Genomic DNA, 12731 nt, shown 5'->3' with positions numbered 1-12731 from the left:
CTTTTTTAACAAGAAAACTGATATTAACCAAACATTATCCCAGATTAGCAGTATCAAATTTGTGCCCTTTCTACTTTATAACTAATGTAGTTCAGAACTGAATGTAAAGCATGAATGGGGGAAAAAAATTGTTTAGCCATCAATAGATTATTGATCTGTTTTTTACTTTAGACTGAGTCTTTTTCTTTTGGTGCACAGAGATTGTTTGTAAAGTGTCTGTATTCATAGTCCATTCATTCAGTCATTCATTCATTCAGTCATTCATTCATACCTGCTTTATTCTGTTCAGGGTCACAGGGACCTTTTCTACCTGTCATCAGAGGAGAGGTGGTGTACACCCTGGATAGGTCATCAGTCCATCACAGGACCAGCACAAAGACACATGAGAGAAAGAACCTTACACACACACACACACACACACACACACACATACACACACTGCTATGGCCATAATTTATCATCTCCAGTTCATCAAAGATACATGTCTTCAGAATGTGGGGGAGAACCAAAGCACTCAGATAAAACCCACATATGTGTACAATCATGCAAGCTCCACAAAGAAGTAATTCTTGTTCAAATGGTTGTTTAAATAGATTAATTGTTGGCTGATGACCCTGCCCCTCACATGATGACTTCTTATAAAGGCACCTCACCTCCTGAACTGCATTAAGTGGCTAAAGAAACTGACTATTATTTATCCAAACCATATTTCTCTCCAGCTTAGCTGTTTTTAAATTTGCTTGTTTCCCGTCGTCACGAGGCTTAGAGACCGTACGGATTTTGTTCTTCGTTGCCTCGGTAACGACCACTTTATTTCCAACAGTACATGTTGGTGTCATCTCAACAGGATACTTTACTCTCATTAGTCCACGATGCACCCTTTATTGTATGTCGTCTCTACAGTTTGGGAAAATGCATAGAGATTTTGTATGACCAGTCTCTAATTGGTTTGCTTCAGACAGCAGATAAACACACAACTGCATAAAATGCCAGAATAAAACAAAAAGTTTTTTTTTTTTTAATTTGCCAATAAACAAGCAGTGATTTAAACCATGAATATTAGACGCCATTTAGCATGACTGATTTATTAGCTGTACAGGACTAAGTTTAGTTTCAATGGCTTTTAGTTTTTGGACTGAAAAAAAAAAAAGAGTTTAGAATATTTTAAGAATTTAGTTTGTTCCCATTTGAATTATTGTTGAAATAAAGTGTAAAAGTTAAGATATTCAAACATCATGTAGACACAAATGCAGATGCATACGCAGACAAATTTAAAGTGAGATCAGTCTGTGATCTCCACCTAATACTAGTGCTTATGTCGCCTGCAACACAGTAAAAGTAAGTACACGTTTACTTGTTTCAGCAGAATAATTAAGGAGCGGGAAATTCTTCACATTAAACCGACATCCACTCTTACCTCCCACCAGCAGAGCAGTACTCATCACAAGAGCAACTTTTTGAAGCAGTTCTTGAAAGTGCAAGGATACAGCAGAGCTTTGTCAACCTCTTGGCTTCAAGATACGGTTTGTAGCCTGCAGCAAAAACTCGATAAGTCGGGCAATTTTGTTGTTATTGAGAATAAAATGCGCTCTTCTCACACGGTCTTGTGTACTACATCCTACATAACAGCTACAGGCTCTTAATAAAGACTGACCTGTGATACTGTGTGAGAACAACAGCTCGAAGACAGATTAAATTAAGTTGCATCCAGAAACAGATAAGCTGGCATTATAATAACTGCATGACTCCAAATAACCTTAAAATCATTAGTGTTTTCCGTGATGTTGAAAGACGAACTGATGCGATAATTAGAGAGCAGGGATGTGCGCTGGATTGCCGTTTCAAGGAGGGCATTGCACGATAAACAAAACCTTTTTGAAGTTAAGACCAAAACAGGCTTTTCTTGTCTCCATCTGAATAACTCAGTGAAAACAGAAACACAGTAAAGACAGAGTCCTCCGCTCCCCTCCTCTGTACCACACTCCAGCAGAGTTAATAAACCACTGCACACCCGAAATATTAAACATCAAATATAAGGCAAGACAGATGTTATAACCTCGAATTATTGAGAGCCTTCCCAGCAGCTTTAACAGCAATATTTCAGGGTTTGTCTAATTGTCTTAAAGGATTTATTGAGTTTTCGCTTTTTCCATGCGGGTTATTCTATTTGCGAGATTTTACATCTACAGTTATTATGACTTGACTATCAAAAAAGATTTATTACTGCTTGTCGCTGAAAGGCAAAGGCAGACAATAATGATTTTTCTCTGTATATGGTGTTTGTGTGTTCATGTGTCTGTCTGTTAGCAAAATGTATCATGAACCACTGGGAACATAAATGATAGTAATCATTGGGTGTTCACAGCTAATGATCCTTAGCCAACACATAAATGAATGCAAATTCATGGATTTTACAGAAATGGGCTTAGAACTGATGTGGTAGTAGCTGAGAGTCATTCACAACACTAACAGATCATACAACATCACACATGATATTATAATAACGTATGAGATTGTGCACACAGTTATTTTCCTGGTTTGGCTAAAATTCTTCATCACAAGTCTAAAACTTCACAAAAAATATATATAAATATATATTTTTGTGTGTGTGCATCTAAGTTAAAAATGTAGGATATCAGCAACAGTGCTTTTTTTAAAGTTTGTTCATCCACAAGCCAAAATTCCGACTGACTCTAAACCAATTTCTGCTTTTTATTGTGTAGCTTCTGGGGTGCAAGCTTTGTGGATTTGAAAGTGCATATTTCATCTTCATGTTATTAACCCGTGGAGCGTGTGAGAGCAGTTGAGAAAGATTTTATTGTTTCTCTTTCTTGGTATTTCTCCTTGTTAAATTTATTTCTGTGAAATGTGTAGGCTGCTACAGCTGAGTCATCACGCATGGCTGGATATATTAGCTAACATTCCAGATGGCAATAAAAGCTATTTTTCACAAACTTAGGCAGAAAGAAGAAATAACAAGGACGACAAAATATGCCAGGATGAGTAAAACGACAATAAAGGGCTCCAAAATATTGCCGGGCTAATTACGAACAATTCCTCTGAGTGCGTGAGAAACTGGCTCTGCTCCCGCCTCCGTTGCCTCGTCTCCTTCTTGGCCCTGTCACAGGAAGCGTCCGCCTGTCCTCCACACGCAGGTGGACTCGTCCCTGCCAGCCAATAGAGGTGCACCCCACAGATGGGAAAATCAGCTCCTCTCAAAGTTCCCCAGGACGGTCCCTGGCACCCGTCCCCCTCACTTTTATAATGTCCTTCATCTTCTCAGAGTGCTTCTCAGGGATAAATAGGGACTGTGTAAACCAGTGACCTCGCAACAAAAAAGTCCAGCCACGGGCTTCTCGCCGCTCTCACAGCTCGAACCGTTTCAGTGCCAGGATGTGAAAGCCAACAAAAAGGAGAGTGACAGAAGAGGTATGTATTTAGATGAAAGAAAAACAAAAAAAACAAAAGAAGAGACTCTTTTTGAGAGTCTGCGTGCTGAAGAGCCATTCACAGAAAGACATGAAGATTAAAAAAAACAAAACTGGTCTTTTGTCAAAACATCATCAACACTACAGGAGAGGAAGATCTACAGTATGCTGGCGTGAGAGGAAGCTCTGTGATAATGAAGACTATCATTATTACTTCCTGGCGGGGATCCTCAGAGCAGCTTGTCCGACTCCCCATTCAGCTTTAAAGAATTAGTTCAAATAGTTTTAAATGGGGTTCTGTGGAAAGGTTATGAGCAGTCAATATCTTACTTGCTTTAGACAGGTCTTTGAATGACTTTAGATGGGAGAGATAAAAATGAATTTGGACAAGTGTCTCAAAGTAACACCAAGTCTGAGCTGCAGTAAGATCAAAGCAAATTATCGCCATTTAATAAGTTTCATAGCAGTTCATAGAAACACTAATTTAGAAAACTTTACTCCGCATGACATTTGTTTTAGATGATTTTTTTTAAAGAAATGCTCCATGTTTAACACATGTTGCAAAATAAAATGTGTCAATATTTCATGTGGTCTAAAAAAGCACATCTACAACAATTTAAGTCAGTGGTTCTAAGTCACTAAGTCAATTTAAGTCCTGCATGTTTTAATCGTTTCTCTGCTCTTCGGCGGGTCTTCAAGTTCTGCAGAAGCCAGATATTCAGACATTCAGGTCAGGTGTGTCACAGCAGAGAAGTAACTGGAACATGCAGGATAGTGGCCCTCCAGGACCAGGACCGGACACCACTGGTTTAAGCAAACAGGATTTCATTGATTATTTTTCCTTTCAGTAGTTATTCTGGCTGCCTAACACGTTCAGTTTTTCAATACATGTGTTCACATATATCATTATTGGTAACAAACTATTTAGAGAGCTATCTACAACAGTTAAGACAATGACTGTTCAGAGTCTTTTTCACAAGACCCAACTTCAAACAGTCTCAACTATTCCTTAAGCATGCAGAGATAAAAAGCTTTTATCTTTGCAGACTCTTGTGAAAACCTAAGCTGCAGCACTCAGCCTATGCAATAATTGGAGTCTTACTGAGTGTCTGCAACACCAAATGTCATACTGGGGTTTTTTTTTTTTTCTTTTAAATTTGTCTAAATTAAAATGGCATCATCACACTAATTTCTTTGTTCACATTTTAAAGGTAAAGGGTAAGTGTTTAACAGTTATGGGCCGTCTCAGGCCGTGGTCTGTTTTCGGTTTCGCGGGAATCCAGTTGTAATACTCGTGACCTCTCAGTACATTAATGATGGAAGCAGCAGTGGGGCGACAGAGAACACATTTTAAAAGGTAAGATGAAGTGCAACACAGACACATGAGGAAGATTACATGACAGGCATGAAGCTATGGGAGGCTTGCTTCATTACCTCCACAGAAAACCACAAGGATGCGTCATTAGATGAGTCAAGATCTGCAGTGTCCACAGACTGCACGTTGGAGATGAATGGAACCAGAGTATCGCATAGCTGTGCTGAGAGGAATTTGACTTTATCACCTGTCTTTATTTATGCTTGTGCTTATTAATTACGAACAATAAAATTAAACAAGTTTTTAAGGTGGAAAAAAACCCACTTTCTTATTATTTGGGAAAAAACTGGGTTGTGCTGCAGAGCTGCTGCAGCCAATTTTGTAGTCTCTGCCCCAACTGATGTAATCCAACTCCAACCTTTTTGATGAAATTTAAGAGTCCCGCTACAAAGGTAACTGATGCAAACACGTGTGTGCAATATGTGTGAATGCGTTTGGAGCGGTGGGGAAAAAAGTTGTCAGAAGTTAATTGAAAGTGACTAAATTATTCCTGTGTACTTTGTCTCGCTGACACCTTGTGCCGCTCGGCAATTATGGCGCCTGAGGGGAATGAAAATTCATTAATTATGTTCGGATGCATTTCCACTGGCAACCTTTCATATGTGTGTGTGAAAGGTCAGCGTTCGATGCAAATCAGAGATGGAATCACTGCCAAACTGATGGATATTTCCACGAATGTTGATGCTTCAAGCAAAGTCCCTCCCGGTTGGAGTCTTATTATAAACAGATCAATGCAAATAAATTTCAGCATTATCTATATATAGTATGAACAGTTGACAAAACATACAATAACATGGTGTGCAAAATAATACATTAATGAATGGAAAAATGTATTAAATTAGGTTCAGGTTTCCTGAGAGCTGCGAAATTGTAATAGAGCGATCTATCGCTACGGTTTTTGCAAAGAGATCAACATTTTTGCCGTCATTTTCACAAACTTCATTTAAAAAATATGGTGTGGATGTAGCTGTTTATCAAAACAGGTTAACAACTAAATTATAATTATGGGCTATGAGCATAAAGGAAGCAAATTGAAGGTTTTTTAATACAAATAATAGGAAGGCTTTAGGAATTTCTGCTCTTTAATATGAAGAATATTTTCACCTCTAGGCTCAGGTATAACTGGATAAACTTGGAAAAATATGAATAAAATGATAGAATAATTTTTTATGTGTTTTTAAGAATCCTACACAATCAATGTTTAAAGTCTGTAAACCAAGGATGCCACTAAATAATCTGTTTGATCTTTGATGATGAATATTTTACTTGTACCATAAAAAAATTACATGTATATCTCATGAACCAGAGGAGGCATTTTAATGGAACCCCCCCCCCCCTCAGAAAGCAATCATTAGATGAACCTGATTACCTTTCTAAAGCAACCCAATGCAAGATGGCCGCCACAACTAATCAATTTAAGGAAACACAAAAGGGCTAAAACTAAGTCAATTTTAATGTTGATATAGAACTAACTGCACAGTTTACTGGAAAGCCTAATATGGTATACTGTATTATTTATACATATTAATAAGTCAATCAGATAACTGGAGAAAAATTGTTAAAGAGTTGGGTCATTAGATGAAAAAACTGGCAACTATGTATTTTAAATATTTTGTTTTGTTTATTTAATTTTTCACCCTCTTTGAGAAACAAACTTGCTAAATAATGAACACAGTATGAAAAGGTCAAAGGTAAACAGAATGTAAGATGAATTTGCCTCCTTACCTGAATGGAGACATCACTGTAGGAGCCTCCAATAACTCCAGAAATGGCCAGCGGCACCTCGTTTTGGATGGGTCTGGAGCCGTCAGGGCAGATGAAGCCTGGATCGTGCACCTTGGTGAGGGAGGCTCTGACAAAATCTAGAGACTGCTCCAGAGCGTACGTGTCCTTGGAGCAGGTGTCCAGGATGTGGGCGCCCAGCTCGAGTCCAGGAAGGATGCGATCGCTGGAGTTAATCTCATCGAGTGCCAGCAGCATGGCCTCCAGTCTCTGGATGCCTCTCTCCTCGTTGATCTTCCCGCAATCCTCCGTCCCGTTGCCCTTTTCGTGCACGGGGAACAAGCCTCCGATCACCAGTTCCCCGTCGATGATGATCTCACGCTTGGCCGTGGGCGGCAACCTGGACATGCTGGGCAGGACTCCTGGTGTCAGCATCTCCAGCAGGAACATGTGGAGAGGCCAGTAAAGGGCAGAACGGCCCCACAGCTTGGTGCAGATCAGCGCACGCAGCATCGTATCAGGTAGAACAGTTTAGCTGGTTGAAGAAGAAACAAGTGGCGGTTTACAGAGTCTGAAGGCAGATTACTTTCAAATCTGCTCCTAATGAGTACAGCATGTCTGATAATTCCTAAAAAACATGAAAGGAAACCAAATGAAGTCTCGGTCTATAGGTTTATGTATCTGTAACTGAAACAAAAAGAAGCACAACCACAGTTCCAAAAGAGCCTGGAAGATGCAGAAAATGTAAATTTAAAAAACTTTGCAATGTTGTTGTTTTTTTGTTGTTGGCACAATTTTTTAGTTTAAACATTTGATATGTTTACTGTGCTGCATTTTGAATAAAACCTTATATTTCACACAACGTCCCAACTTTTTCAGAACAGGGGTTGTTGCAGCATGAGCAAGTGTTTCAAAATGGGCATCACTTTAGACAGTTTAGGTCATGTCTTGGTTCGTTTCACCTAACTCAGAATTTTACACGCAGGTTCATTCAAAGTTACAAAACACAATGAGGTATAGAGCAGTCTAAATGCCAACGCTTCCTCTATAAACTTTCTCTTACAAGTGTTTCTCATCTTTTTATTGATTCTTACCTGAACTTCAGTGCCGTTCTCAGCTTATTCCGATCGATATTTATTGGACAGTCTAATCCCAATACTTTTTTTTTAATCAAGACTGAAATCCAGCTATAAATCTTGTAAGTTTACTTTCTAAAATGAAACCAATGTGGATTTCTTTATTAGCGCACTGTAAAAACAGAATAGCTGCTGCATTTTTTTTTTGAAAACTCAAGAATGACCATATCAAGCGTTTAGAGAGGTTAGCGGTACAATGAAGTTTTAAGCTTACAACGGAAATATCATTTAGACAGTGGTTCACCTCAAGGGCTGGAGTTGCCATAGAAACATGGTGGGTAAAAAAAAAAAAAAAAAAAAAAAACTATATAAGGGTGGGGACTGCAGGGGGAAGTGGGCAGCGAGAAATGTATGCTAATGTAGCTTGGTATCGTGTCGAGGTTACAGGTTTGGAGCTCACCGGGAGTTGTTATGATGCCTGGATCAGGGAGGCGGGCTGGATCGATGCCTCATACACACAAACCAGGAGATTTAGAGAGGCTGTGTACTCTAAAGGGGCTTCCAGCATTTTTGTGTGTGCGTGTGTGTGTTAGGGAGAGGGGTGTTTTTGAAAAGACATTTATCATATCAAATATTGGCATAATTTGAAAAAGAAGGATCCAACACCAGGAAATACCTCTGAGTCTGGTTTGGACATTTTTTTGGAACACAACAAAGCCGAGCTGCAAATGTTTTCACTCTTTAATAAGATTCTTCTGGTATTGACATATTATTATGCGTATGAAAATCCATTTATTGCCAAAAATGATCAGCATACGCTTTGAACTGTGATTTCATTCAGCGTGAAAGCATCCTGCTCATGCAGGCAGAAGACCATCACTGTGGGGGAAGCGGGGGCAGAGGTTGGATGATACAACCCCACCAGCTTCTGCAGATACACGCACACAGATAAGGCCATGTGGTGTGTGTGTGCTCTGCAGGGCTGCTGCGCTGCGTTTGGCCTATTTATAGAAACCAAGGTGAGAAAATAACTTGAAGAGTTCAACATTAGACAACTGATTGCTCCTCTATGTAGTCTGCAGGAGCAGATGGCAGCAAAGACCGGGTCACAGTGTGAATTAATGCTCCAATAAGGAACAGCCAATTAGACTAACCTATGCAAACTGGGCCAAGGTTGGAGGTCCGAGAGACCCTCTTGAACCTCTAAGAAACACTCAGAGCAGCCAATTTGATTTCCCTCTTAGCGTCTGCATTAAATGGGAACCATAATATATGCTTACACTGGAGTTAAACCTGCAGCTTTTGCTTTGTATCAGCTTTTTATCAGGTCTCAATAACATCATTAAAACTATCTTGAAGCGGCTGTCACACTCCCACCCGGCAGCCAATGGAGTCACTCGTTCTCCAGCTGTCTGCGCTCAATATTCCCTCTGAAAGGCAAGTTCAAAAAGAAAAAGACGGTGTTGCTTTTCTCCGCTTTGAACCGCCAGCTAATGCACTCCTGTTCCTGCCCGCCACGGAAAGGAGTTCTTTAAGATGCTGTGAGAACACCAGCCCTTATTGTTGTGACTCCTTCACTAAATATAGCTTCTGTGTGAAATCGGACTCACTGAAGAGAGTCGGCGACGGACAGTGATCAATTTACACAGCACATTATCATCGTGGACGTGCTTTTATGAAGAAATAATATTATATTGATGTTTGAAAATGTGTTTAACAATGAGGAAAAAACAGATATACCAATTACTATTGTGTTTATGTAACCTATAGTACTGTTATTTGAACTAATTCCTGCCTACTGCCAAAGACAAAAGGACGATCGTGTTGTTGCCAGTCTTTGTGTTATATGTGCAGGTGTTTGTTTGTTTGTACTGTTAGCAAAATATCTCACAAACCACTGAATGGATTTTTATGAAACTTTTAGAAAGTAATCAATAAGTTGACATCTACAGCTAATTAACTTTTGGAGTCAACTTGATTCAAAATGCCTGCCACAGTTAACTTATCTTAGCAAACACAAAAATGTCTTCAACTCAGGCAGTTGTACAGGTACTGAGCTACAATTTGACGTGGTAGTAGCTGAGACTGATCTCCAACTTGAACTCAGAGCACTAACTGGAGCGCAAGATCTTAGCTCAACTAAATTTACAGATATTGACCTAAAATTTGGTGTGTTAGTAGCTGAGCATTATCTCATTGCAAAGAAAAACACTGGAAACAGCTGTTGGCATTCAACCCTGTTTGTCTGTCAGCAAAATATCTCATTAACCACTGGAGGAATTTCCGTGGATGTACGTCTATACCTCATTAACTTTTGGAATCAACCCAATTCAAGATGGCTCCCACAATCAAGCAACCTTAGAAAACTCAAAAATGTCTATAACTCACCTAATTTTACAGATATTGAGATTACATTTGGTGGGGTAGTAGCTGAGAGTCATTCACAACACATACTCCAAGCATTAACAGATCAGATCCTGTGAGATATCTCAGTTTTGCATGAGACTCTGCATAATTTTATCATCAAGGATTTACCAAAACGGCCTAAACGCCATCATTTCCCGACATAAAATGGATCTAAAACGTCGGCATGAAAGGCAGCAGGCGACATGCATTCCTTTAATTGTTCTGTATATCCATCACCGCATCAGCTGAAACTTTTAGACTGGATGTGGCGCACTTTTAATAAATGCTCGAGCATAAATGACATGACATTTAATTAAGTGCCTAAATCACAGCACATGAATCATTAAGCCTGTTGAGTGACGGAAGCCAATAAATAGATAAAGTCCCAGCACAGATTAGAGAGGATGAGGAGGAGGGGGATCTTGTGAGAGAGAAGTTACATTTCAGCTCAACACAAAAAGGCTTTTATTAAAGAATTATAACCTCACCCACCAAAAAAAAAAAAAAAAAAAAAAAAAAAAAAAAAAAGCTGAAGCCTCCAGCACTCCTCTAATGATTCCCATCATTCTAATCTCCAGCAGGGACTGGGTTTATCCCTCCACCTGGACCCGTCAGCTGCAGGAATTAGGGATGGCACTGTGCTGACCAGCACACAGATGATTGCATTTGAACGAGGATCAAATGCATAATTTGATCAAAATTGCACAGGGATGCCATGCTGGCTGTCAGCCTGTTTAACCCTAAAAAAAATTAATAAATAAAAACATTTCACCGCTGTTATTTCCCACCTGGGCATTAATGCATGCAAATTGGATTCCACACACTGAGACTGAGACACAAATTACAAACATTAGACCGCAGCTGACAACAGGTTGTCTTTGCTGGATTCCAGACAATGCAGACAATGTAATGATATTTGCTCAGCTGTCCTCTTAAAATTGAGAGATATCACACCTCATTTGACCCAAGTGGTACAAAACTTAATGTTGGTTGTTGGGTATTTCCTTGGATTTTTTTTTGTTCTACTTTAAGTTAAGCTTTGTTTTCTTCCCTCCGAACATGCCACAGCACAGTCACCAAGCAGATGGTTACTGTTGCATCTGCTGTTTAAAGTTGCATCAATCCACTTGTTTTTTGTGTCTGAATCATGTTGTCACATTACAGAACAAAAGGAATTTGTTGAAACTTTAGCTTTTTGACAGATTTGAACGACTTGGTCAAAACCAATGAAACAAACAAAATAAAAATTAAAGAAAGACAAATTTGCAAAGACAGGAGCCAAACACTCCAACACATCCCCTCGCGCCTCCCGGTCAGTATCTGATTAAAATGTTTAGTTTCTCACCTTTTGTAAGAACGAACCTTCCTGCAGGTCTTCTGCGCGCGAGCGTCGGATCAGTGGAGCCCGCAGAAGCCCGCGAGGAGAGCTTCATGAGAGGAGCAGATGTTGCTCACTTTGAGCATGTTGGAGCGGCCAGCTGTTCTGGATCTGTCCTTGGTTCTGAAGTGCTCTCCTCACTCCTCCTCGGTGCAACCCCCCACCGCCACCTACCCTTCCGCCTTTGCCAACTTGAGCCGGTTCCTTTCAGCAGCAAAAGAAAAAAAAGAAGAAAAAAAAAAGAACCCCGGTCACGAGACGCGCACGGGCGCAGAGGGGATCGAGGGGGATTCTACCTGCCTGCAAGCTGGGAAAGACTTTAAGTCAAATCGTGCTCGCACGATAAATGTGAAGCTTTGTCCACCCGACGCGTCTGGAACTTAATCAGTTCAACTTCCATACAACAAAGGAAAAAGGGAAGGAGTTGCTGAGAAATGCCTCTGTGGCACCGACAGGATGACAAACATGCAGCACCCCCTTTTCTCTGCTCCTCCACTGAAATAATGACGCGCCGCTCTCAGAAACCTGGAGAGGCTTTGTTTGTTCGTGGAGAACAAGAAGAATCACATCTAGAACGCGCAGGGAATGAGCCACTGGTAAAAACACAAAAACAGGAACAAAGATTTAACTTCTGATGCGCCTTTTCTTAGAAGAGGACGCATGGGTGACGTTCCCTTCAGAGCTGGGCTTGGATCTCTGATGAGAATAAGCAAAAAAAGGAGAGAGAAATCTCACGGGGTAGTTTTCTCTCTCCCTGCTAATTTTAGGCTGATGAGAAAAAGGAAATCTACTTTTTGTTTCTGGCTGGCACACTGTGAAGGCTGGCCGGCTCCTCTTTCACCTCCATCTCATTAAAACTGAATCACACTTCAGCTGAGAGGCGCAGCTCTCCACAAACCTGAGAGGCACGACGCGCAGTTTGTTTTTCACCCGAAAGGATCACGCACGCATGCACGCATACACACATACACACTTATAGGAAAAAAAAAAATTTTATTTACCAGAAACACAAAGCCTAACGGATGAAAAGGTAAAGACCTAGCATTCCTTGAAAGAATGCATGTCGCCCGTCGCCTTTCATGACAGGGTTTTAAACTGAGCTCGTCTTCTGGTGAGAATCAACTTTATCAATCAATCAACTTTATTTATATAGCACATTTTAAAAACCACAGGGGTAGCCAAAGTGCTGTACAATAGAAAAAAAACAGTAAAAAGGAAATAGATAAAACAAATAAAGAGATAAAAAAGATAAATAGATAAAAAGAGACATACACATACGGGTTCACAGCAGGTATGTTTTAGGTGCCAAGAAAGACAAAAATCACGGTGTGTTAAAAGCCAAAGTA

At 40.1% G+C, this 12731-nt stretch overlaps 1 protein-coding gene across 1 annotated transcript in view; it reads right to left on the bottom strand.

The window, feature by feature from the left end:
* The window catches only part of grm2b (glutamate receptor, metabotropic 2b), a 30169-nt gene extending 17592 nt beyond the window's left edge, over window positions 1–12577 (bottom strand). The window contains exons 1-2 of the mRNA XM_017408491.3: window positions 11353–12577; window positions 6529–7060 (exon numbers count right to left, since the gene is read on the bottom strand). Coding sequence (XP_017263980.1) covers window positions 6529–7038 — 510 coding nt within the window. The 5' untranslated portion in view covers window positions 7039–7060; window positions 11353–12577. The remainder of the gene's footprint in view (window positions 1–6528; window positions 7061–11352) is intronic.
* Between the last annotated feature and the right edge of the window lie 154 nt (window positions 12578–12731).

Source organism: Kryptolebias marmoratus, linkage group LG4, assembly GCF_001649575.2.
Source record: "Kryptolebias marmoratus isolate JLee-2015 linkage group LG4, ASM164957v2, whole genome shotgun sequence".
Taxonomy (NCBI): Eukaryota; Metazoa; Chordata; class Actinopteri; order Cyprinodontiformes; family Rivulidae; genus Kryptolebias; species Kryptolebias marmoratus.
This window is presented reverse-complemented; position numbering and strand designations above follow the sequence as displayed.